Genomic DNA, 24,728 nt, shown 5'->3' on the forward strand with positions numbered 1-24,728 from the left:
CCCGCAGCAGTGTGTCGCAGTGAGCTTGTCGCAGATATTTTTGATTTATGCCCAATTTTGAATACGCCAAACCGCAAGAGGGACAATCAAGAACTAGCTGTGGGTCTAGATACGGCAGAGGCGGTGAGGAAGTGGAAAAACGGCGAAAAAGAGCAGGGATCCAGGTGGAAAAAGGGTCCCAGCGTTCTCGCGCACCTCGCTCTTCTAGCTGTTCCATCTTCACGAGTCGTTTTCCACAATGGCGGTCATACAAACAAAATAAGCCACTAAGGTACGAACAGCAGATATGCATAGTGTAGAGCGGCTGTAAAATTGACCAATCAGAGGCCTCCTGTCTGCGGACACCTACAATGTTGGAGAGGTGCACCAGAGTGTCTTTGGAAGGGGCGTGGGCATATCTGCTTTAACTGCTACATACATGCAGACGACCTGTTTTCTGAGCATAAACCAGCCCTAAGTATATGGAGAAAGGCCTCAGGCTGGGATTAAATCCTAGGACATTCCTGTTGCAAGGCAGCAGCGCTGACATCTGCGCCGCCGTTCAGTGATGGGCTGGACAAGGACTCATCATCTTCATAGAGGACTCTAACCTGCCAGCCAATCAGAGAGGGACAGAAAGATTCCCATTATAGAGCCAAATGGAGCGCTGTATATAAAAAGTTAATACGGGGGAGTCCATTTTGAAGCAGTGATTTTTGTGCTTTAACACCTTATGTTTTGGGCTTATTATGCTATTAGCTAAAAATAAATAAAATGACTTTAAACTCTCTTTAATTTTTTTTTCAAGTTCTCCTTCTCCCTATTTTCTTTCCTCTCTCTGCATTTCAATCACCTAATCTTTGTATGAATGGAAAAGACGGCAGTTCCTCAGTCTGGTTCCAGCTCCAGATTTACCAGAACGCCACAGAGGCCTGCTGGTCCGGTTTTGTTCTGTCGTCCTTTTTCCCTTTTGACTTTGAGGAATTTGGTTTCCACACAGAGTAAGGTATGTTTAGTGACCCTGTTATGCTATAGGAGACTGAGGGATTATGTAACTCTGGGCTACTAGTTCAGCAGAGGGAACATTAGTACTTGCACGGCAGCAGAGGCTGAGAAACATAACTGACTGTATGGGTGTGAGAAAAAGCATCATATCAAAGTAAGCCATCGGCTCAAATTCTTCTGAATGAGATTATTGTTAGGAATTTAGTTTCAGTAGCGAGGCACCGATCAGTCTTATCTTCCCTGACGCTGACTTTTAGGTTTTCTTTGAGATCTAAGATACTTATTCTGATGTCAACCTTTTTTTTTGTTTTTGTTTTTTAAGAAATATAACACAAAAGTTTAAAAATTTAATCCTGATACTCTTATTAAAGGGTTAGTTTTCAATGTAAAAGAAAGTTAATTTATAGCAGTGGTTCTTAGTCCCGTTGTCGGGCATGTTTTAGGAGTTTCTGTGCTGCAACCATGAATATGCAGATTCTTTAGTTCTTTGCAATTACACATTGAGATCAGTTTTTTACTGACTGTCTGGTGCCTCCATTGCTTTTAATATGCATGTTCTGTCAGGTCATGAAGATCACGGCCTGAAGCAGAAGGATCCAATGAAGCCTTGTTGACTGGCACCAGTAATAAAGAATGCATTAAAAAAAGGATCAAACACACAGTAAATAACTAGTAATTTATTGCTGTGCCTAATATTAAAGCACGGTGGGAAGTTTACAATGTCAACTAATGACAATACTAAAAATAGGTTAATTTAAAATGAACCTGTAAGGTGGGAAAAAATTATCTTTTTATTGTTGGTAAAAACAGCAGATACTGGTCCTGACTAGGGGTGTAAATCACATCCATCATGGCGATTCGATTCAGTATCGATTTCCTGACCCAACGATTCGATTATTTTCGATACTTAAGAATACACCACGATTCGATTCGATTCGATTAATCGATTAATCGGTTAATTTTTTTTTTTTTATTATTATTATTTTTTTTTTACACCTTACAGGCTAAACAAAGTTTCAAGTTTGAAATAGATCAATGAAAGCTGTAATATCATTATGCATTTTCTTTAGAAACAACAGCAAATAACAGAAGTAGAAAAGTTGCATCAAAAAATACTGCAAAAATACTGCACAATATCAGTGTAATGAGTTCAATGCAATACCTCGGCTCCAGAGAAACTGTCCAACATATTTTTTTAGAATGTAATAAATATATTCAGGAAAGAGAGATGTTGTGTAGAGAGTTAGACAGGAATAAAAATAAACTAGATATAAGGGGAATTGTTTCAAAGGTCATCTGGGGATGTAGTTTTTGGTAGTATTTTTAATTTTCTAAGAAGAACGGGTATTTTAGGGAGAATATAATAGTTTGTCTGGTCCATACTCCATTCTGGAAGGTGGCGGTAATGCACCTATAAGTTGTTTGCCAACCGCCATTAAAAAAAAGAAGAAGAAGAAGGCTCCAGAGTGTTGACGTCACCGCCCCTTGAGAGACGCTCCGCTGCTCCTCTCCAAATTGTAGCTGACCGCAAACAGTGCACCAGACAGGAGGCCGGCTTGTTTTGTTTTTATGACCGAAATTGCGGAAAACAACTCGTGAAGTTTGACCCGCTAGAAGAGCGAGGTGCGCGAGAACGCTGGGAGCCTTTTTCCAGCTGAATCTCCGCTCTTTTTTCCCTCCGTCGTCGGACTAAACTCGCCCCCACTTCCTCACCGCCTCGGCCGTATCTAGACCCACAGCGTGTAGCACAGACCACGCTTCAATACTGAGCATAATTTAAAAATGTCTGTGTGAAGCTTGCTGCAACAAACTGCTGTAAGAGTATAACCAGGAAGCGCGGTAGGAGGGCAAAATAGGTTTAGCGGCACCGCAGCACGGGAGGGAGAATTACGCCCAGGAGCAAATGGATAAAAATAGACCGGAGGGGAAAAAAAAACATTAATCGATTATCTTGCGGACGTGTCGATGCATCGGATCGTCGGCTTTTGGATCGATGCATCGATACAAAACGATTATTATTTACACCCCTAGTCCTGACTACTTTTTATGATTCTGATTGATTATACTTATATTTTTAAGAAATATAATCATAAATGTTATAAACATCCCCCATTATTAGTAAAACGGGTTAAAGATTCTTATTAGTAGCTGGTCTCAATGAAAAAAAACTGAGCTTAAAAGCTTTTTTTTTAAAGCAAGGCGTGATAAGAAATCATTTTAAGCTATTTACAGGCGGAGAGTGGGACTCTGCTTTTATCCAACATAAATATTTGTTGATATTCTTCTTTTTTTTTCTGTGAAACTAAACTGATAAAGTAAATCTATATTTCACTTAGAAATGGAAATAAATTCTTTGTCCTGTTCATTAAAGGGATCAACGTTTAGATCTCCTATAAGGCCTGGACTATTAATTTTATAATCGCAATTTAACAAAACATAGTTTTTCAATCGGGGGAGGGTCGTTTCCTTAGATAGAAAACTTGGAATGAATTTGACTGTATGATCTTTAAAAGTGCAATGAGATGACATGTGTTGTGAATTGGTGCTATAGAAATAAACTGAATTGAATTGAAAATGAATTTATGGTATCAATGCATTTATCAAGACTAAGATGCTGACTTTTTCACTCCAGCCCTTTAGTGTCGGTAATATGCTTAAAGTGGGTTTGCTGCCACCCAGACAGGAAGAGATTTGCAGGTAGGGTGAAATCTATACATAAGAGTAAAATAATGCAATTTTCCGCACGATAACAGTAAAGTCCTGTGACAACTGACTCTAAACAAGCAAGCCTTTAAGGTCATAAAAGGAATGAAACTCTGAAGTCAAACATCTACATGCCTATGATTAGTGCAAAGGAAAATCTGAGCAATATCTCAGTTTTTGCAAAAAAATGGTTAACCCCTAATATTTTAGGTCTTCAAATGCATCAGCTAAGAGTGTGTGATTTAATGCTTTTACAGTAGCAGCCATTCAAAATGGCCCTTCCTAATCAAAAGCCAGCAAAAGCCCCTCCAACTTCCAGCCACTGGCCTTCTCCTGGGCGGGCAGATTTTTTTACTCCACCCTTTCACTGAATTCCAGGGTCTGACCAGGAGATGACGTTTCTCTTTAGATCTTAATGTCCACAAATCATGACAGAATATTTTAGACGTTTAAAAAGGAATTGTGGGGGACTAGCCAAGGAAAGTGGGGAAATTTTGAATGGCCACTATTGTAAAAGCATTAAATCACACACTCTTAGCTGATGCTAAAGCTAATGAGTAAAATAAATGAAATCAGAAAAAAGGGATCAAAGTAGTAAGAATCTGTTTGATGAGTAAACACCAGATGGATGTATTGCTTTTTTAATCTTTTGCATTAGTGTGTGCAGATTCCAAAATACATCTTTAGTGAACTATATGTCTTTATCTGTTTTGCTTTGAGATTTGAGGTTCTTTTTCCCCCGAATAATGAATGAGGTATTCTCTCCAAAAACAACCCCTTAAAAAAATGAACAAACTACAGCTGCTTATTAGCATTGCGATGTCTCCCAGTGGTTTCTGCAGAACTTAACGTGAAGTCTTCAGATTTAGAGAAGAAACTGCTATTAATGCTTCCTAACTTTCCATAGCTGCCAGATGATTATCTGTAAATAAATTCTCGCGTATATCCTGCAGTATTTGGTTTGTTGTTGTTTCTCTGTCCGCTCAATTTCCTGCATTACTGTCTCACTGTTCAAACGGCGCAGTCGATGGGACTGTTTATGTTGCCTTAGGATAAGGGTGCACTCTTGGCTCCAGAATTCATACAAAGGTTGATTCTTTACCGGACGGCAGAGGAAGTTAATTTGCTAATTTTTAATATGAGTACAGTTTGTGTTCTGCTTCTTTCTTTGAGGGGGCAGCTCAGGAATGTTTTCCTCTCTTCAGCTGTAACTCACAGAGGTTTATGTGATGTATAAGATGCCTCTGATAGCTGAGGAGAGCTGGATATCCGTGAATATTTTTCTATTAGGTTTGGCTTTTAACTCAATCGCCGTGTCTAATGTGTTCTTCCTTCTTACTAACAACAGAGGAGCCTTTGCTTGGGCCAAATACTGAAACTAAGCTCTGCTCTGGTAACAAGGCTGATGTTTTTGTCGTCTTCCTGAGAAATTTTCCTTATTAGCTAAGAGGTTTGTGAGAAGATTGATCTAATGATCATATCTTTACATTGTTCGTGTGATTTTTTGTTGTTTTAAACTCTAGCTGACCTGTTGTTGTTCTGATGCTTAAAACTCTTAACAGGTGATCTGTTTCCCCGTGATGTAAGCATTAGATAGCCAGTCACCCCATAAATATTGTCTTGATAAGCTTTAACTTAATGAAAGTTTTCTGCAGCTTATTTTGTTCCTATAATGGAAACCGTGACGGTAAACCATAGATTATCAGTGTGATGCATCATTTTAATATATATTGGTACATCACAGTCTTTAAAATATGGCATGTTGACATCATTTTTGGTTTGGGTTTGGGCAGCAACTAATGATCATTTTGCTAATCGATTAATCTGTCAATTGTTTTCTGGGTTAATAATAGCAAAAGTTTCCTTAAAGAAGATTTTTTTTTACAGAGGTTAAACTAAAAGTTTTCCACTTTTTTCCCAAATTATTAAAGTTAACGATAGAGGAGGATCTTTTGTTTCCTGGTGGATCATCTAAATAAGTGGTCCTCCTAATTGTCAATCATCCTGGTGATATGTTTACGTACATTAAGGCCGTCCTACGTGCTCGTCCCGTTGCTCGTCCCATGCGCACATTCAGGCATATATCTGTGGTGAGCTACGGTTCCAGACAGTCATTGAAGCTCACCTTTCTCACCGCGGTTCTTTGAAAATGGCCGAGGGTCGTAAAAGAAAAAGTTTCTATGAAGAGTATGAGAAGAAAAGAAAGGCCTCAGAAGAGGCAGATATATCCCAGAATGCTTTGCACAGAGAGCTCTCCTTGCAAAGCATCATGCGATTTGCTGTCACAGTGACCTGCTGTCGGACAGCGGCAGTTATTAGCCCACGACTAATAACAAAGATGACGCTGGCACTGCACAGCGGAGGAGGAGTTACGTGACTAATAGTGCAAAAAGCAGTGATCATCTGTCCGAACGGTCAGTTAACTGAGTGCACTATAAAGTCCGGTATATACAGGTGCTGGTCATAAAATTAGAATATCATGAAAAAGTAGATTGATTTCAGTAATTCCATTTAAAAAGTGAAACTTGTATATTATATTCATACATTACATACAAACTCATATATTTCAGATGTTTATTTTGTTTAATTTTGATGATTACAAATGACAACAAATGAAAATCTCAAATTCATCATATCAGAAAATTAGAATATTACTGAAGACCAATAAAAACAAAGGATTTATAGAAATGTTGGCCAACTGAAAAGTATGAACATGAAAAGTATGAGCATGTACAGCACTCAGTATTTAGTTGGGCCTCCTTTGGCCTGTATTACTGCAGCAATGCGGCGTGGCATGGAGTCGATCAGTCTGTGGCACTGCTCAGGTGTTATGATAGCCCAGGTTGCTCTAATAGTGGCTTTTAGCTCTTCTGAATTGTTGGGTCTGGTGTATTGCATCTTCTTCTTCACAATACCCCATAGATTTTCTATGGGGTTAAGGTCAGGAGAGTTTGCTGGCCAATTAAGAACAGGGATACCATGGTCCTTCAACCAGGTACTGGTAGCTTTGGCACTGTGTGCAGGTGCCAAGTCCTGTTGGAAAATGAAATCTGCATCTCCAAAAAGTTGGTCAGCTGCAGGAAGCATGAAGTGCTCTAAAACTTCCTGGTATGTGGCTGCGTTGACCCTGGACCTCAGAAAACACAATGGACCAACACCAGCAGATGACATGGCACCCCAAACCATCACTGACTGTGGAAACTTTACACTGGACTTCAAGCAACGTGGATGAAGTGCCTCTCTTCTTTTCCTCCAGACTCTGGGACCTTGATTTCCAAAGGAAATGCAAAATTTACTTTCATCAGAGAACATGACTTTGGACCACTCACCAGCAGTCCAGTCCTGTTTCTCTTTAGCCCAGGCAAGACGCTTCTGACGCTGTCTGTGGTTCAAGAGTGGCTTGACACAAGGAATGCGACAGCAGAAACCCATGTCTTTCATACGTCTGTGTGTGGTGGTTCTTGAAGCACTCACTCCAGCTGCAGTCCACTCTTTGTGAATCTCCCCCACATTTTTGAATGGGTTTTGTTTCACAATCCTCTCCAGGGTGCGGTTATCTCTCTTGCTTGTACACTTTTTTCGACCACATCTTTTCCTTCCCTTCGCCTCTCTATTAATGTGCTTGGACACTGAGCTCTGTGAACAGCCAGCCTCTTTAGCGATGACCTTTTGTGTCTTGCCCTCCTTGTGCAAGGTGTCGATGGTCGTCTTTTGGACAACTGTCAAGTCAGCAGTCTTCCCCATGATTGTGTAGCCTATAGAACTAGACTGAAAGACCATTTAAAGGCTTTTGCAGGTGGTTTGAGTTAATTAGCTGATTAGAGTGTGGCACCAGGGGCCATCAATTTTGAACCTTTTCACAATATTCTAATTTTCTGATATGATGAATTTGAGATTTTCATTTGTTGTCATTTGTAATCATCAAAATTAAACAAAATAAACATCTGAAATATATGAGTTTGTATGTAATGTATGAACATAATATACAAGTTTCACTTTTTAAATGGAATTACTGAAATCAATCTACTTTTTCATGATATTCTAATTTTATGACCAGCACCTGTATAGTCCCCGCTCTATATAGTTATTGAGGGATTTAGGGGATAGGGCGGACGTTCAGACACAGTACGCTTTTAAAAGCTATGGGAACAGTAACTTTTAAACAGAGCGTGCACCAGGAGAAATGGGCTTGTGCACGCTCTTTCATGCACGAGCGGGCCCTCTTCGGAGCGGGTACAGGGTTGTGCATGAGCATTTTGTTTAAAAGTGGCAAGAAAATTTGCGAAAATCCTCCACTTTGCCTTTAATCGATTAATAAATTATTATTCATCGATTATTATTTCAATAATTGATGAATCACAATTAAATTAATTGTTTCAGCTTTAGTTTGGATAAATCATAATCATCCTAATAGGGTAACAAAGACAAGATAACAACTTTAATGTTTAATACAAGCTGAAGTCCAGGCTTTTGTCCATGCACAGCTTTATTGTTTAGCGTTGTCACGATGAAAGAAGTGAGCTTATATCTGTTCATTTCACGTTCCACATTGCTGCTGCTCTCAGACACGTTTTTCCAAAAGGCCGGAGAGCAGCAGGCACAGCCAGAACCCACAGCCCACTGTGCTTTCTCCCAGCTAGAACCCATGACTGCCCCTCTCACCGCTGTATTTAAACAACCACACAGACCACAGTCCATTCGGAGAAACCCTGCCTTAAGATTACAACGGTCCTAGCAATGAATTGGCCCCTGGAGACCGTTATCAGCCCACACACACGCACCACTGGGAAATAACCTGCTTGTATGAGGGGTCAAGCTGGCCGCAGTTTCACTCTGTTGCTGTCATCCTGTCCAGACGGCGTGGTGGGTGAGTCAGCTGGTGGAAAGCATTGAAAGGATGTGAATCTGCGGAGGTCAAATGAGCAAAGAAAGGGTTAACATTTGGTGGCACATCCTGAAATCCGATCCAATCTGTTTTTTATGACAGCTCTTTTGATTTAAGTGAGTGGAAATGAAAACAAAGCCGTTCGCTGTTTGGCTCACATGATCTCTGAACACAAGGCAGTGAGAAAGTCTCTTCTCAGCCTCCGAGCTCTTGATGATGTGCTAAAGCATGATCCCTTCAAAATATAAGAAAGCTGCAAATTAGGTCATCCTGGTCTACTTAAAGCTCACATCACTGGGTTGGTTTGATGGATGGTAAATGTTAAATCATAGTGCCATCAATTTAAAAGAGCTTTATGCTACAGAAAAGGAAAATCCGATTTAGCTGAGTACGAGTAAATGACAATGTCTTGGAAAATCTCAGATTTTAGACGATAACGTCGATTTGTTGTGCTTAAGCTCTTAGAACACATTCAGAGTTATCCTCTGTTTCCAAACCATCCCTGATGTTTTTTACTAACTTTGGGTTTGAAGTGATTTAAATGCAGGCTTTCTGAATGTCTTTGTTCGGGGTTTCCTTTCAATTTCAGCTTCAGTTTTCAGTTTTCTACCCAGACATTACCAGATCATGAGAGCATATTGTGGAGTGAGCTCTTAAGATAAGATAACTAAGTTGTTTTGGACAAAAGATGAGAAAAAAATCCTATTTTAAGTAATTTCTTTGTCATTTTTTTTGCTTGTGTGGGGTGGGACCGCAGGTTCGGCTTTGCTTTTGGGTCCAAGGAAATTTTATTAGGACCGCAACTAACGATTTTTTTGTAAATGGATTAATCTGTTGATTTTTAGTTTTTTTGTTTAATCAATTAATTTCTAATAGGATAGCAAAAGGTGTTTTAAAGAAGACTTTTACGAAATTAAACTAGGTGAAACTCAGTATTTTCCCCTTGAGATGTACTGTATAGACAATATTGACATAGAATTGTTTTTTAAATTGAAAACTAATTTTTCAATTGAGGAGTTCTGGTTGGAGCATATTGACAATTTTTTTTTGTCTTAAATGCAAAAAGTTTATATATTTATTACCATCTTGGTATAATTTCTGCTTTTATTCGGTTGCTCTGTCAGCTACCCTGATTTTTATAGTCACACGACAAGTGGTTTAGAAAAACAAGATAGTATGGATAGGATTAATATCAGCAAGTCAAATCTGGAAAATCATAATGCCATTTTTTTTTCTTTTATCTAATTAAGAATTTGGTTTTATTTTTTTATTTTTTTACAGTTTTAAGTCTGTATCTTCTTCAGTTTGATGAAAAGTTAAGAAAGAGATGCTCTGCTGCATATTTTGATGCTGCAGTCTTTCAGTTTCTGTTTTATGTTTACAGTTCTTAGAAAAACTGACAAACCAAAGAAAGGGGGAAACTGTCTTGGATTGGATCCAGGTTAAAGGTTAAATGGCCTAAAACCTTAAACAAATATTATCCTCTTAAAATACTTTAATTGTCCTACATTGCATTGTCCATATATTCTGTAAAACTCCCTACATAATTATAATAAAGCAATTTATATGCATAAATCAAGCAGAACATTATGGCAATAGCCATACTGCTCCACTTCTGAAAGTAAAATCTGATGGGCTCTTTTTGGCATCAAGACAATTATTCTTATTGCCACATTGCCAGACAGGACAAAAAAAACTTTAATTGTGTAAAAATTCAATTATATTTTATTAATCCCCAAAGGGAAATTCAAAAAGGAAGCCTCTTTCTATATAGAAATCTTTAGAAAGTCTGGAATATTAATGATTAAACAATAAATAGAATAATGAAGGAATGAAGAATTGAATTGTTTCTTATCAGAAGATAAGATAGGTTAATTGTTTCATGAAGGGCTGAAACAATTAACCTAATCGTGATTGACCGTGATTAATGGATTATTTCAATAATTATTTATTAATTATTATTTCAACTAATTTAGTAATCGATTAATTGTTAATGGGAATATAGAGACTCTAAAATATGCCTTTATCTGACAGAGCAACCCACTTAGAGCAGTAATTATACCAGAATTGTAAAAAAAAATTGTAAAAAGATATATATATATATATATATATATATATATATATATATATATATATATATATATATATATATATATATATATATATATATATATATATATGCATTTAAGATTAACATAAAAAATGTGTCTGTCAATGTGCTCTAACCAGAATTCCACAATAGTAATAGTTTTAGTTTCACCTGGTTTAATTTCATAAAAACAAATTTTTTAAGGGATCTTTGGCTTTCCGATTGTTAATCTATTAATTAAAAAAACTAATCGATGGATTAATACATTTGCAAAGTGATCGTTAGTTGCAGCCCTAGGTTATTGTATGAGACAAGCATGGTGATATTTCTACATGGCTGTCCTCTGAGGCAGCGCAAACGTTGAAGCTGATGCTTCACTCATTATAGCTGCTTTAAAGGATAATCCAAAAGAGGTGGAAAGATGAACAATTGACAGCAATGGATCAGACGTGTGGCTCACTTATTCTGTCTAATAAATATTTTATGACCGTAGGAAATGAAAGCTTAGGAAAGCACAGAAAGCCTCTGATTAAGAAAGCAATAGATTTGAAATTAGGAATGAGAAGCTGGATTAAAAACGGGCCACACTGTTGTCTTTGGATCAAAGTAAAAAAGGAAGAAAAAAAATTAAAATTCTCACACTCATAAAAAAAAATAAAGATTTTAAATGAACAGGCAGACGTCTAATTAAAACATTTTGTGAGGACATAACATCATCGTAGTGGCAGCATGTCCGTCTGCCTGCAGCCCGCACTCAGACACATTACACCCAGAACACACGGGCACCGCCTCAAGTCTGTCACTGCTCTGCCTTTGGCTCACTCTGTGGTCTGAGGCCAAGAATAATGTTGTTGACCCGTTAGAGTAACTGAAGTGGTGAGAATCATGTCTGCATAAACACAGTCCGTCCTGCTGTCCCACTGACTCTGGGATAAAGAGGAGAGAAGATCTGAATCTTGAATATCTCTATTAATATTATAAACTTTTACTCAAAAGCTTTTTATTCCTTGACTTCAGTGTTGGAGATGTTTCTTAATAATGTTTGATGATGGGAAGGAGGATGAGCTCTGATGCATTGTTGTGGAAAAATCTGAAATTTATGTTCAGATTCCCAGCGAGCCATACAGTCGTCTCCAACAATTTCAGCTTTTAAATGGGAAGCGATTTAATATTTATTATCTGCTCTGTTTTTATAATGAAATTATGTTCACAGCAATAAATATAGATATCAGCGCGCATTTTATTTGTGCGTGTTACTGTTCTTTAGTTATCTAGGCTTCTGTCTTTTTAAAATGTGCATCTTTCTTACTCAAAGCAGGTGGAAGAGCCAACCAGAGCTCCAACATAAATCAAATTTCTGTGTTTTGTTTCACATCCTGCTTCCTGCTAAATGTTAACAAGAAGCGCAGAAACGCTCCAATTTCTGCTGCGTGTTCATTGGCTGAGGACATTGGAATATTTTTTCCCATCAGCTAAGAGACTGTTGTTGATCTGCCCTCGTCTGACCTGCAGTTCCTGAAGCAGGCAGGTTCACCTGGTTCAGAGGGAGATGGGACCATGAACACATCAGCAGATCCTCCTTCCTCTTCCTCCATCAGATGTCACATTCTAGGATGTTTAGAGATGTGATCACTGTTCTTTTTTCCATTGCTTAAAGCATCTGTTGGTATTGATTTGCCTTGATGTTGGAAGCAGGGTGACCAATACACACTTTAAAAACTTTTATCTCACCTAAGTGCCTCCTCTGTTTGTTTGGCTACTGGCTTGCTGGACCCTATGTCTTATGCTACATTCAGACTGCACCCAGCAGAAACAGCAAAAACACGTCTGCTGCTTCATTATTGTTGCTTGTACAAGTTTAGTTCTGATGCACGGCTGAAGCATCTCTGCTGCTATAGCTGCATGGTCTAAAAGTGGGTCTGATGCGCGTTGGGTGGAGCTACCATATCTTTTCTTTGCCTCTAACAATAGGGGATGAAATCGAGAGAGTCGCTTTGCTTATATTAATGAATAATGCTACGTTCAGACCTCAAGCGCTGGAAGCAGCAAAAAAGCTTCTGCTGCTTCAATTTTGATGCTTGTCCACATTAAGGTCAGACGTCCAGTAAAGTGTGTCCAGATACATCTGATGCTTCTGCTGCTCCTGCGGTCAATGGCAGAGAACGGCTTTGCTATATTTGCTGTGATCAGTGGGTAAAACTGTGAGAAAGTCCACCTGAAAACTTCATCTGTGCATTAAGTTCATCAAGATTACTATCCTGCCTTCAAATACTAATACTCTGTCGAAGCCGCTCAGACCCCTGTACGCCGGCGGTGCTCTGTCACTGGGAATCCCGTTAAACAGCAGCCTAATGAACTGTTTCAGAGGAGTGATTATAGTGATCTGCTTTAGTGTTGTCTCCCTACCAGCTCCCAGATCAGCTTCTCTGATCGGTTGATGTGATACGTCAAGCAGCAAAAGTTCAATTTTTTTCAACTCCAGCAGCTGCTGCTTTTGCAGCGCGTTTTGTGCGTCAGGTGCTCGTGAGGCGCCACTTCAGCTGATCAGACGCGCTGCAGAACCTTTTTTTTGCGCCTTGATGCACGTCAACCATAGACTTTGCATGTAAACTAGCTGCTTCTGCTGCCTCTAGTGTGTGCGGTCTGAATGTAGCATTAGTCTCAAGGTTGGGGATTAATCATTAGATCTTTGAAGTTAAACCTTCTTCATGTGCTTCAATCCTTAAAACTATGAGATGGAGGATTATCTGACCGAATTTGACAATTAAAATGGTGCAGATCTGGCAGCTTTCGGGGATCAAAGAGCAAACCACTTCTTAATACGAAACTTTGTGAAAATTGTCTTCACCTCCATCAATTTATAAGCGGTGGAGCACTCTGCTGGATGGTCCTCTATACCCTTTGTTTCATGGCCTCCTCTCTCCCACTGAAAACTTTAGCTTCTTTTGCAGACTTCCTGTAGGATTTTGGCATAGTAGTGTTGACTAGGCCCATCTATGACCGTGCCTTGCAAAGGAAATACTAAAATATAATAGAATTTGACTTTGGTAAAAATGCAGTACTACTTGAGCTAAACCAATCCAATAGATAAGAACATTTCAATAAATCAACTATGGTGGCCATAAGAAATCCTCTCACTACTGATCATAAAATGAGTGAAAATGAGTCAAAATGTCCTCACTTTCCCTTATGGCTCCTTGGCTGGTCCCCAACAATTCCATTTTAAACATCAATCTTTGTACTAAAATATTATTTCTGTCATGATTAGTGAACATTTAGATATAAAGAGAAGTATCATCTCTTTTTCAGACCCTGTAATTCAGTAAAAGGGTGGAGTTGGAGTAAAAAAATATGCAAGAAGGGGTCACTCAAGCGACTGGAAGTTGGAGGAGATTTTGCTCATTTTAAATGGCTGCTATTGTAGGTCTGGTCTTTAAAACATCAGTGGAGTCCAGTTGCTATAGAGACAGTGGGAGGTCGTTCCAGAGCCTCAGCGCAACGGCCCGAAAGGAGCAGTCTCCTCGTGTCTTTAACGGCTACGAGGGACCGATCAGCAGAATCTCATCCAGTGATCTCAGCCTCCAAGAGCATGTGTAGGGACATTACAGGTCACCAGTATAAGACGGAGGTTGACCTCAGAGAGCTCTGAATGTCAGCGCCAGGATTTAAACAAGCCCAATCCAGAAGCCATTTTCTGTGTTATGTACGACAAGAGACGGGATCTTGTGCTACAGTGCATCGTCCCGTGACTCTCCACAGTGTAGAAGAGCAAAGCTGGCCCAGAGCATAATGCTTCCACCTCTGTACACAACAGTGAGGATTATATATGATCCATTAAACTGTTGTTTCTTCTTCCTAAAGGCCTTGTAGCTCATCCATCATTTGTCTTTGGTCGCTGACGAGTTGTGTCTACATAATCTTTATAATTTTGAGCAATATATTTTATCGTTATCATCCCAACAAATAACCAATCAATGGGAGCTTAAAATCTAGGCTGGTTGTTGTCCAGACAAATACTAGCGCCACTTGGTGGTGTCTGGATCAGATCGTAGCTTTTATTGCAGTTTGAGCTCCAGCAATGCTAACTTGGATTTTTTAAAGTTGTCTTTGAAGTTTCAGTCAACATGCTTGCATGTTTGTAAGCAGCATCGGTGAAGGGTGAGGTCAGGGAAGGGTGTTTTCCCTTTTCACAGACGCAAGGCTTTAGACAGCTCTCAGTGCTTCACAGAGGAATTTGTTTACTTGTGGTGGGACTACAAATAACTGCAGGGTTTAAATATGGTATAAAAAACATAGTTCTCCAGGCAGCCATACAACATAAATAGAGCTGTGAGAGGAAACACTGTCTGGGCGTTATTGCAGCACCACCGCTGCACATATTCCACCCGGCCACATGGATCCCATTACTCACTGACGACATTTCTTTCCCCCTATCAGCCCTGTTGGCCCTCTTTTACCGTTCCTCTGGCAATTTGTCCGACCCCGACTTTAAGACATCCGACAAAACCTGTTATTAATGTGCTGGAATTACGTTTCTAGCTGTGCAGGAGCAGAAGTCTGAGCTGCACCAGCTTTATTAACAGCAACCTTTTTCATGATAAACTTTCTGTTTGCTTGACTCACTCAGACTATCTGTGCCTCAAGTTGACTCACTTACATCCTCCTGTTTCTCCCTCTGCAGGCATTTGGGAACGCAAAGACGGCACATAACAACAACTCCAGTCGTTTTGGGAAGTTCATTCAGGTGAACTACCAGGAGAGCGGCACGGTGAGAGGGTAAGGAGGCGACCACACCTTCTGAACACTTGTTGTTTCCATAGTTTGTTAAAGTTAAGCCACAAAATGATCTCAATCAATTAATCAATCAATCAATTTTATTGTCACTTACAATTTACATTAAAATCGAGATTTCAGTTCCAGTACAAACCATTAATCACAATACATCACATACATAAGGGTGGGGTGGGGGCTGAGAGGGAGAACGATTTATATTTAAAGTATCATTTTTATTTGATCAATATATGTCTGGAGGTGGCAAAGTCAGATTGCTGATCTAATTGAGATTCAGTTTGATGAGCTTGAAGCTCATCGCCACAGATAGGGGGGAAAAAACATGAAAGTTTCTGGCCAGCAATTATAAAAAAGGTTGAATTTCAGTATCGCTTCTCAATAATAAAACATTGCATTCATTTTTAAATTTTCTTTTGAAATGTTGAAACGTTTTCAGTCGGACAGTTTTCAGTCATTGAATATGGGATTAAATCTTAATCCGGCAGTGCCCTAAAGAGTGTTTGCCTGAAATGTAATTTGTATGTTGTTTCCTTGTAGGGCGTATGTAGAGAAATACCTCTTGGAGAAGTCAAGGTTGGTCAATCAAGAGCCCAATGAGCGGTAAGTGCAGATCCAAAACTACGACTTTTCAAAGCTTCTTTTTGCTTTCTTTTTCTTTCTTTTCCTTTAGCGTCCTGTCAGGCAATGTTTGTAATATCAATTGGTTTAGTGCCAGTTAATAAAACCAATACTTTTATTATGGTTTATGTAGGGAATGATTAATGTTATGAGGACACAATAAAAAGGAAGAAAAGATGAAAGAGTGAAGGAAAAATAGATATTGACAAAACTTCCTCAGTCTGCTTCATCTCCTGCAAAGAGAGATACAAAAAGAACAGCACAACCAACTGATATAAAACTACAGATACAATACAGCAACATAGAGTATTAATCAATACGGAATGCATGCAGTTGTAGCTGAAGATAAAATTTGGTGTTTGTGAATGTGCGCTTATGTGTATAAGGTTTATCCATAGGCAAAATGCTCAATAGTGGTCGTGAAGAGCCAAAGACCCACCCGCACGTAATACCTAAGTTTGAGATGACATGTCACAGCTTCTGATTTAATTACCTGATGCCTAACACCCATTCCTTTAGTGATTGATAACAGTGAATTGATCACAAACCAAAGGCTGTAAAGATCACACCCTGCTGTTTGAAGAAAGGCAAAGAGGAAATGTTCAGATTTATCATAACTTCTAAACCTGACCTGACATCCATGATCTGAGTCTGACTGTGCTTCATTTTAACTTTGCACCTGTCAGATATTTGTAAGGATTATTTGGGGGGAATTTAGTGTGGACCTGCTCACATACTACTATTCTATATATCTTCACACTTAAAGGTTTGACTATTTACCATAAGATTATCAGCTTCCAGATTCCTAATGACTGAAAATTTTAATCCAGACTGACTTTAATTAATCTGAATTATTTTTTTCAGATATTCTTAATAGTGGTGGGCCACTTGCTATTAATGGCTGTGTTAACGCCAGACGTTTACTGCGCGATAAAAAAATATCTCCATTAATCTATTCTCACAGTTGGGTTGGGAGCTGGGTCTATACTAATGATGACTTTCACCTTGATATTTTAGCGCGGATGTATATCTGGGGCCGAGAACGAATCAGCCTTCCAACCTTTGTAGGCGTACTGTAATTACCACATTGAGCGTGACGTGGTGACATGGATGCAGCTATAAAGACGCCGGTGTTGTGGCATATCGGGTGTTAAGCCGAGAAATACCAGCCTGCCAATAATTACCACCCCTCTCGCACACTGATGAAAAAACATACTGAAATATGTCGACCAAAAATCTATTTTAGGGCATCCATGCATAAGAAATATATAAAAAAGTTCCTAGTTCCTGTTTTGTTCATATTTCAATCCTATAAGGATATTTTATCCTTATATTGCCTCAAATTTTTGGAGACACTGTATCAGAGGTCACGGATTAGTGGACCAAGGTCCGCTAATCCGCCTCTCCTACTGACATGGTAAAGCCCTCCCTGAGCGTCCGGCACCAGGCTGCACGTGATACAAATTAGCCAATGAGCTGCTGTCAGTCTGTGTTGCTGCTATATTTAGACAGAGCAGGAAAACCTGTGGCAAGCCGGAAAGGAGGAGAAGATGATAAGAAAAAGAGAGCAGAGAAAGTGTGGACTGCTGGAAGAACTGTGGTGAACTGGTGAAAGAAAAGTGAAATGGTGTGCTCAAAGATGACCCTGCACATTTTAAGTATGTTTGGACATGGCAGGATTCTCCACCATGAACATAATAAAAAATAAATATAGATCCAGGGTAAAAATGAGCACCTTGATATGTGCTTTAGAATGGCTTTGTCTCCATTCAAACCCAGGTTTAACGCCTTGCAGCCTGAAGCCCACTGCTCTCATTAAGCCATAAAAAAGAAAGGAGAAAAAAAAAGGTGTTTTATAAAATATGTCAATCAGGAAATTGTCTATATACCGAACTGAACGATTGTTTAAAAAAACACTTCAGATTTAAAAATAAAAAAAGATCTATTTTTTTTATTTTATTTTATGTTTTGCATAAAATGCATAAAAACATCATTTTATTTCAGTGTTAAATTATGTTTAAAGTAACAGATTATAATAAAAAATTACTTAACTGGTTGTTGATTTGCTTTATTCGGACCCCGCTGATTTTTAATTGGTTACCGCTGTGCTATACTGTTAAAGTGGGACATTTATAATTGGAAGTGGGACACTATACTTTTTGCAACAAAAACTCAGTAACAAATGAGCAAAAAAAATGTATTTATAGCTAGTGTTGCACATATACCGAAACCAGTATCGGACGGGGCCCCAATACTGCCCTAAAATGGTGGTATCGGTATCGGCGAGTACCAACAAATAGGGTGCCGATACCATTTTTAGAGCCATAAGTTTATTCAACTATTGTCAACCACTCCTGGTAGGCAATAAAAAGTTCTACTGGATTCACTTTATATTAGATTTTTTCCTGATTCACAAAGGTAGGCAGCAGCTTAACAAAGCCATGATGGCAATTATTTTACATTATTATGGTATCGGTATCGGCCGATACTGCACAGCCAGGTATCTGGTATCGGTATCGGAGCCAAAAAATGGCATCGGCGCAACACTATTTACAACTTTGTCAACATCTTAACTAAGAAAATGAAATCGTGTGATTTTGCAAACAAAAAAAAATAAACCTGTTATTTTAAATTCTGGAGGTAGCACATGCACATAATAAATGCCTTTGGCAGAATTCAAATTAGTGATTTTAATCTAGATTAATTCCAAGAATACAGTGAGATTAATCTAGGTTAGAAAATATTCTATGCCCACCACTGATTCTTAATTATTAATTTATAAAGTCTACCGATTTTCCTGTTTGTTCTTTGTTTTAGAAACTACCACGTGTTTTATTACCTGCTGGCAGGAGCAAGTGAAGAAGAGCGAAGAGCATTTCACCTCAAGAAGCCTGAAGAATATCATTACCTCAGTCAGGTAGAGGCTCTTTCAGCAGAATCCATGTATTTGGAAGTGTTTTGCACACGTTTAGTCCGGTGTTTCTGCCATCCGCTCATCATTCTCAGTGTCCAGGAAAGCAAAACCTCGGGACACAAAGGAAACGCTGCAGACGGCTTTCAGACCCCCGACTCTTTACTCTTCCCTTCACAAACACAGCAGACCTTTACCATTATAACCCTCTCAGCTGTTTAAGGAGCCGTTTAATTTGTTTGTTTTCCTTTTGCTGGCATATTTGTGGGAACATTAATTGCATATGAATGAGGTGTTTATGTTTTAGCACATGCTGACTGACTCATCAAAAGGTTTTTTTTTCCTCCTTACAGAAACAGGTTTGGCATGAAAACACCTTGACTGTATGGAATGTTTGTGCCCTATAAAACTTGCTGTCTGTTCGCCTCTGGGCTTTCCTAGTCACGATATGACACCCAGGGACCTGCTACCCCCCCAATAGAGCCTTTCCTCCTGCAAAGAGGAGAGCAGGGAATTCCTCCCATTCTTCCCAGTGTGCACATATAAACACGTGAATGCATCCGTGCACACTTATATATCCGTTTTTCTTTTTGTTTTGTTTTTTTGTGGGGGGCGCTTATTTCGATTTAGTTTAAAATGAAACTTGCCCTGTGCTCCGGAAAGATCTCACATATACATTTTTCTTTGACCCCACCTGGTTTGTCAGGATTTATTGACAAGCTGCCAAGATATATTGCTGTCATTTATAGCTATGAATCCTTAGGGGCCTTACTTTTTATTCTCTTTGCCAAAAACTGTTCCAGCGTCCAGAACTGCAGCCCTATTGATGTTTATGCTCATTAAACCAAGTGAATTCTGCACTAATTAAAGGAATAGTACACCCAAAACATGATTAGCCTTCATTTTCTACTCACCCCCATGCTGAACAACACTCTGGAGTACTTTTTTGATATCTCAAATGCATCTGGAGATCTGGGAGGCTTCTTGCTGTCTGCTGACATTCAAATAATGGAGGTATATGGTGCCCGAGGCAGAAAGGTCCATAAAAGTCCACAAAAAACGTGTCAATATTCCTCCATACTGCTCGTCCAATGTATTCCAAATGTCCTGAGTGGGTAGCGTCCAGAATTTACTCGAAACGAAGTCATTTAGAATGTTTTTAGAGCATAAACAGTAGTGTATAGGATTTCCTGAAAGCGCGCGCCTGCGCGTTCACGACGCTACGGAAGCCGGCAGACCAAACCAGATGAAAGTGCGCATTCAGCGTCTGCTCTGCCGATAATGCAAGCGTAGAAGAAGAAATGTGCTGTTTACCTGTGCAAAGAAAGAAACAACGAAAGAAAAATGTCTGAGGACTTCAGTGTTGAGGAAGAGCATGAGTTCTTTGCCGAGCTGAATGCGCACTTTCATCTGGTCTGGTCTGTCGCGGTTTCCGTTGCGTCGTGAACTTGCAGGCGCGCGCTTTCAGGAAAAAAGTACTCCAGAGTGTTGTTCAGCATGGGGGTGAGTAGAAAATGAAGGCTTATCATGTTTTGGGTGTACTATTCCTTTAACCTCTAGTTTTAAAATAAATGAAAAAGAACTTTTGTGGTTATCAGGATTTATTTTAAAGATAGATAAACCAGGCCCAAGGCCCTATCCTTTTATTATCTTGTCATAAAGCCAAGCTCATGTGAAGTATGAACTATACTTACATAGCCTGGACTTTAAAGGAAAAGTCCGGTCAGCAAGGAATAATCAACGAATCATTATTTTTTCCTAAAACTAATGTTCCAAGTGATTTATTTGAATTTAGCATTGATCAGTAAAAAAATAAAAACAATAATTTTGGTCGTGGTCACTGAGCACCTCACTCCTGACATTTTCCGGCAGTGATGTCACGGTGCGGTAAGCCTAGCGCCATTCTCCCCACCTTTACAAGCAAAATCAATGGGAGCTACTAGACACATCTGCAATCAGCAACAATTATTAAATATTTCCAGAGGACTTCACCATTGAAATTCACCAGAGCTATAGTTAAACTGACAATGCCCACGTGCATGGCAGCTGGATGTTGGAATACATCGGGTAAAAGTGGAAAAATCGTTAGTTATTTCACCTTTCTGATTCCTGATCCTCCACGGACGGGTTCGTCGTTGGATTGCCAACTTGAAGAGGAAGGATTTGCCTTCGAACTTCTGGCCAGAGAAAAAACACTGTTTATGTAGCCAACATTTATATAAGTCGCACGTTGTAATAAACATCAGATACAGCACTGGGACTTGATCAACAGCCGATACCGCACCGTGACGTCACAAATCAGTAGGGGGCAGTAGTGTTCTTTGACAAACATGGGTGCCTCCAGAAAAGCACATTCAAATGAAAATTACTCTTAATTAAAAACACTTATCATTTATCGAACAGTATGTAATAATTTCATATATCTGAATATGACCGGACTTTTCCTTTAAATAATACACCTTTTCACGGATGGTCAGACCGATGGGTGTTAATTCCGATGGATGAACTGATTCAGATAAATGTTGCACAGAGTCATTTTCCACTTCCTTAAACAAAGAAGCTACATTTCATTAACTGGTTCAGTTAATTGCAATTTGATCCAATTCCACAATTTTTTTTTTTTTTTCGGAGGTGATTTAAAAGCATTTGAAGTGGACAGTCCTGCATCAAAGAGCTTATTTTTCTGTCATATTTATTCCATTTTCTTCTTCTATTAGCAGTAATACCTGGCAGCAAGCTTTACCATGACAGGGCATGCACTTTTTGTTATAACACCGTTCATTAGCTGCTTATATTTTCCCATTGGTTATTGTTTCCCTGCTTGTTACTACAGGTGGTTGGGATGAGGCGGCCTACCTGCAGTGCTTTTATAGGAGTTTCTCCCCAGAAACATCTTAAAAGTTTAGCTATGGTCGCAGAAAGTTTAACATATATATTTTTAATCACAATTTTTGCCACAGTCATCAAACATGCTGTCCTAGTTTGACCAAGTTGCTCTTATCTGTGGTGAACCATAGGTAATGGTTGGCCATGAAGAATACTCTGGGCCTCTCCTTCAAACCGGAGATTAGAACATAATATTTGGCTTTATTTGAAAGAGTCAGGGATTGATTAGAAAAAAAAAAGAAACGGAAGAAATAGGGGTTGGGGGATTTTACTAGATTGACATAAAGTAAAATGTTATGGCATTTTACCTTTGAGGAAAAGTCTTTATTGTAAGGACTTATTTTCATTATTAGGCAAAGATCAATTAATTTACAGATATGATGGCTGTGACTCATACCTGAGATGAGTTTTTAATAGAACATGAAAATTTGCTGAGAATTGAGGATGTTGACATAGCAAAGAATGTGGTATTTAAAAAACTAAATACACCAAACAACAGAAATACACTGATCATATTTTCTACAGTAAGAATGCAGCTTTGTTTTAGTTATATTTTGACATTCCTTGTCATTTTACAGCAGGTCTTGGAATTGAATTAAAAATTGTTCCTTTTTAATAATTGAAAGAAACAATATGATGAATCTAATTGTAAAGGATTTATTTTATTATTTATTGGCTTCATTTTTGACATTTAATTGACCAGGAAATAACAAACAAACAAATATGTCCTTTACTGACTGTGAGAATGTGTTTGTTGTTTATCTGTTTTCTCCCCTGTTGTATGAAAGCTTAGCTGCTTTTAATCTTTCTAGGATTGAATGTTGACCTGAACAAACATTAACCTGAAATGCAATGAGCTGATCATTCTGCTGCTCTGTTATTATTATTTTTTCTAATGAGCTTCCATGTTGAAATGTGTGAGCTTCTAACCCTGACCTACCTGCCTGTGACCCCTGCCCTAACATTTCCAGATGACAAAGACAAGCAGCAAGCCTCGCTGGGACAGTTACTGTGATGAGAGTGAACCGGTCAGTATTTGTGCCTCAGTGTGAGCCGCACACCTATCTGCACAGTTTTTTTTTCTTTTTAAATAATTAGATCACCTGAACACTTTGGGAGTAAACTATGCCTTTCCTGCACCCCCACCCCCCCTCAGAGCCTCTTTCCTCCACTCAGTTTGTTTCTTTTTTGGGTTTCCTGGTTTGGTGTGCTTTATGTTTATTTTAGCTGTGTTTGTTTTTGCCTTTCCTCCGTTGTGCTGCTTCTCTAAGTTATGTCTAGTAGCTTTCTCTGCTGTTATGATAACATACTTCTGATCTCTTCCAATGCAGCATTTCCAATTTAAATCCTTTAACAAAACACAGGCTGTGCTAATAACTTTTAGGATAACAAGATGCAGAGTATTTGGTGAGCTTCTGTCAGTCATGAGGATTGGCTTCTATGTAGGGCTGAGTGATATGAAGACAATCGAATTTTGCTATATATGTGGGCTATATCGCGATATATATCACAATATGTTCAAATTACCTTCAAAAACAATAGAGTGCATAAAATTGCACTGATATAATTGTTCAAACTTTTGGTTTCAAATTTAAAACATTTTATTTTAACCAGCTCAAATCTTTCCTGCTACATGATGTGTTTGGGTGTCTTTAAAAATATCCCGGCAACCAAACAGGAAATAAAGCAAAAACACGCAATACTAAATAAAATGCTAAATAAATAAGGGCTCTTTTGTGCATCATAATAATAAAAAATTAATTAATAAAAAAAGAAATCAGAATAGAAATTTTTTTATTTTTTTTTTTACCTCAAATTACATAAATGATAGCGGAAATACCATCCAAAAATTAGAGCATTATCAGAGCATCTCCAAAGTATTTGCACTGATCTTTAGGTGCTGGGAATTTTAAAGAAGCACAAAATGTTGTAAAAATTACAACATTGCCAAGTTTAGAAAAATTCTGCAAACCTCTGAACACCACATCACAGGTATTAGAGCATCTAAAAAATCATTGAAATAATGTGATAAATAACGCCTGCGATTTCCCTCCCTCACTTCCTCAAACGACGAGGCTGCCATCGGCTTCACGGATGATTTATTTAACGATTTAATTGGTGTGTGGGGAGACTACTTTTTAGGTGGGGGAGTATATTTGTACTCCTACCTTTTGCAGCAACGGTTTTTTGATCTTACAAATTAGCACCTTTTGTTTGACGTCCTCGGCGTGAAATCCAAACCACTGCTGTAAATTGCTCAGCTGAAAACCTGCTGTCCCCTTATTTTGTTTGCTGGTTGCTGTATTGTGCAAGAAAATAATCCTGTTTGGAAGAGGAGTTTATGATGCATTCAAAGTGTGTGGTGAAAAATAGAAATCTCAGTGAAATAGATGCAGACGGCTTAATGTTTTCATGCGAATTTGTACTCGATGGTCGCGGTATTCATTTTAATTATCATGCGTGGGGAAAACTTGAGATACATCGATTATATTCGATATATCGCAGACCCCTACTTCTATGCTTTTTCTGCAGTTTAGCCGTCAATAAATATACCACCTTATCAATGCAGCGTCATCGTATTTTAGCTTATTGGGCAGATTATTTCAGCTATACTGTGGATATAGATATTATAGTTAGTTGGGCTGTCTGCTCAGTTAGCAAGCTAGTAAATATTAGGAAAATATTTAGAAACTATTGTTTTAGGTGGTAATCCTTTAGCATTACCATTACTGACTGTTTTAGGTGACTTCAATAAAATAGATTGCCCTTTTATAATAATGTCCAGAACTCTTTCAGGCAGCTGACCATAAGTGCACAGCTGAGTCCTCCATACGTCAGAGAAAAATCTGCTCACTCCTGTC

At 38.7% G+C, this 24,728-nt stretch overlaps 1 protein-coding gene across 1 annotated transcript in view; it reads left to right on the forward strand.

The window, feature by feature from the left end:
• myo9aa (myosin IXAa) overlaps positions 1–24,728 on the forward strand; it is a 174,342-nt gene that overhangs the window by 62,341 nt on the left and 87,273 nt on the right. The window contains 4 exon segments of the mRNA XM_038289842.1: positions 15,343–15,437; positions 15,990–16,052; positions 18,888–18,987; positions 22,839–22,895. Coding sequence (XP_038145770.1) covers positions 15,343–15,437; positions 15,990–16,052; positions 18,888–18,987; positions 22,839–22,895 — 315 coding nt within the window.

This window comes from Cyprinodon tularosa, unplaced genomic scaffold, assembly GCF_016077235.1.
Source record: "Cyprinodon tularosa strain WSP-4 unplaced genomic scaffold, ASM1607723v1 ctg272, whole genome shotgun sequence".
In the NCBI taxonomy this organism is placed as follows: domain Eukaryota; kingdom Metazoa; phylum Chordata; class Actinopteri; order Cyprinodontiformes; family Cyprinodontidae; genus Cyprinodon; species Cyprinodon tularosa.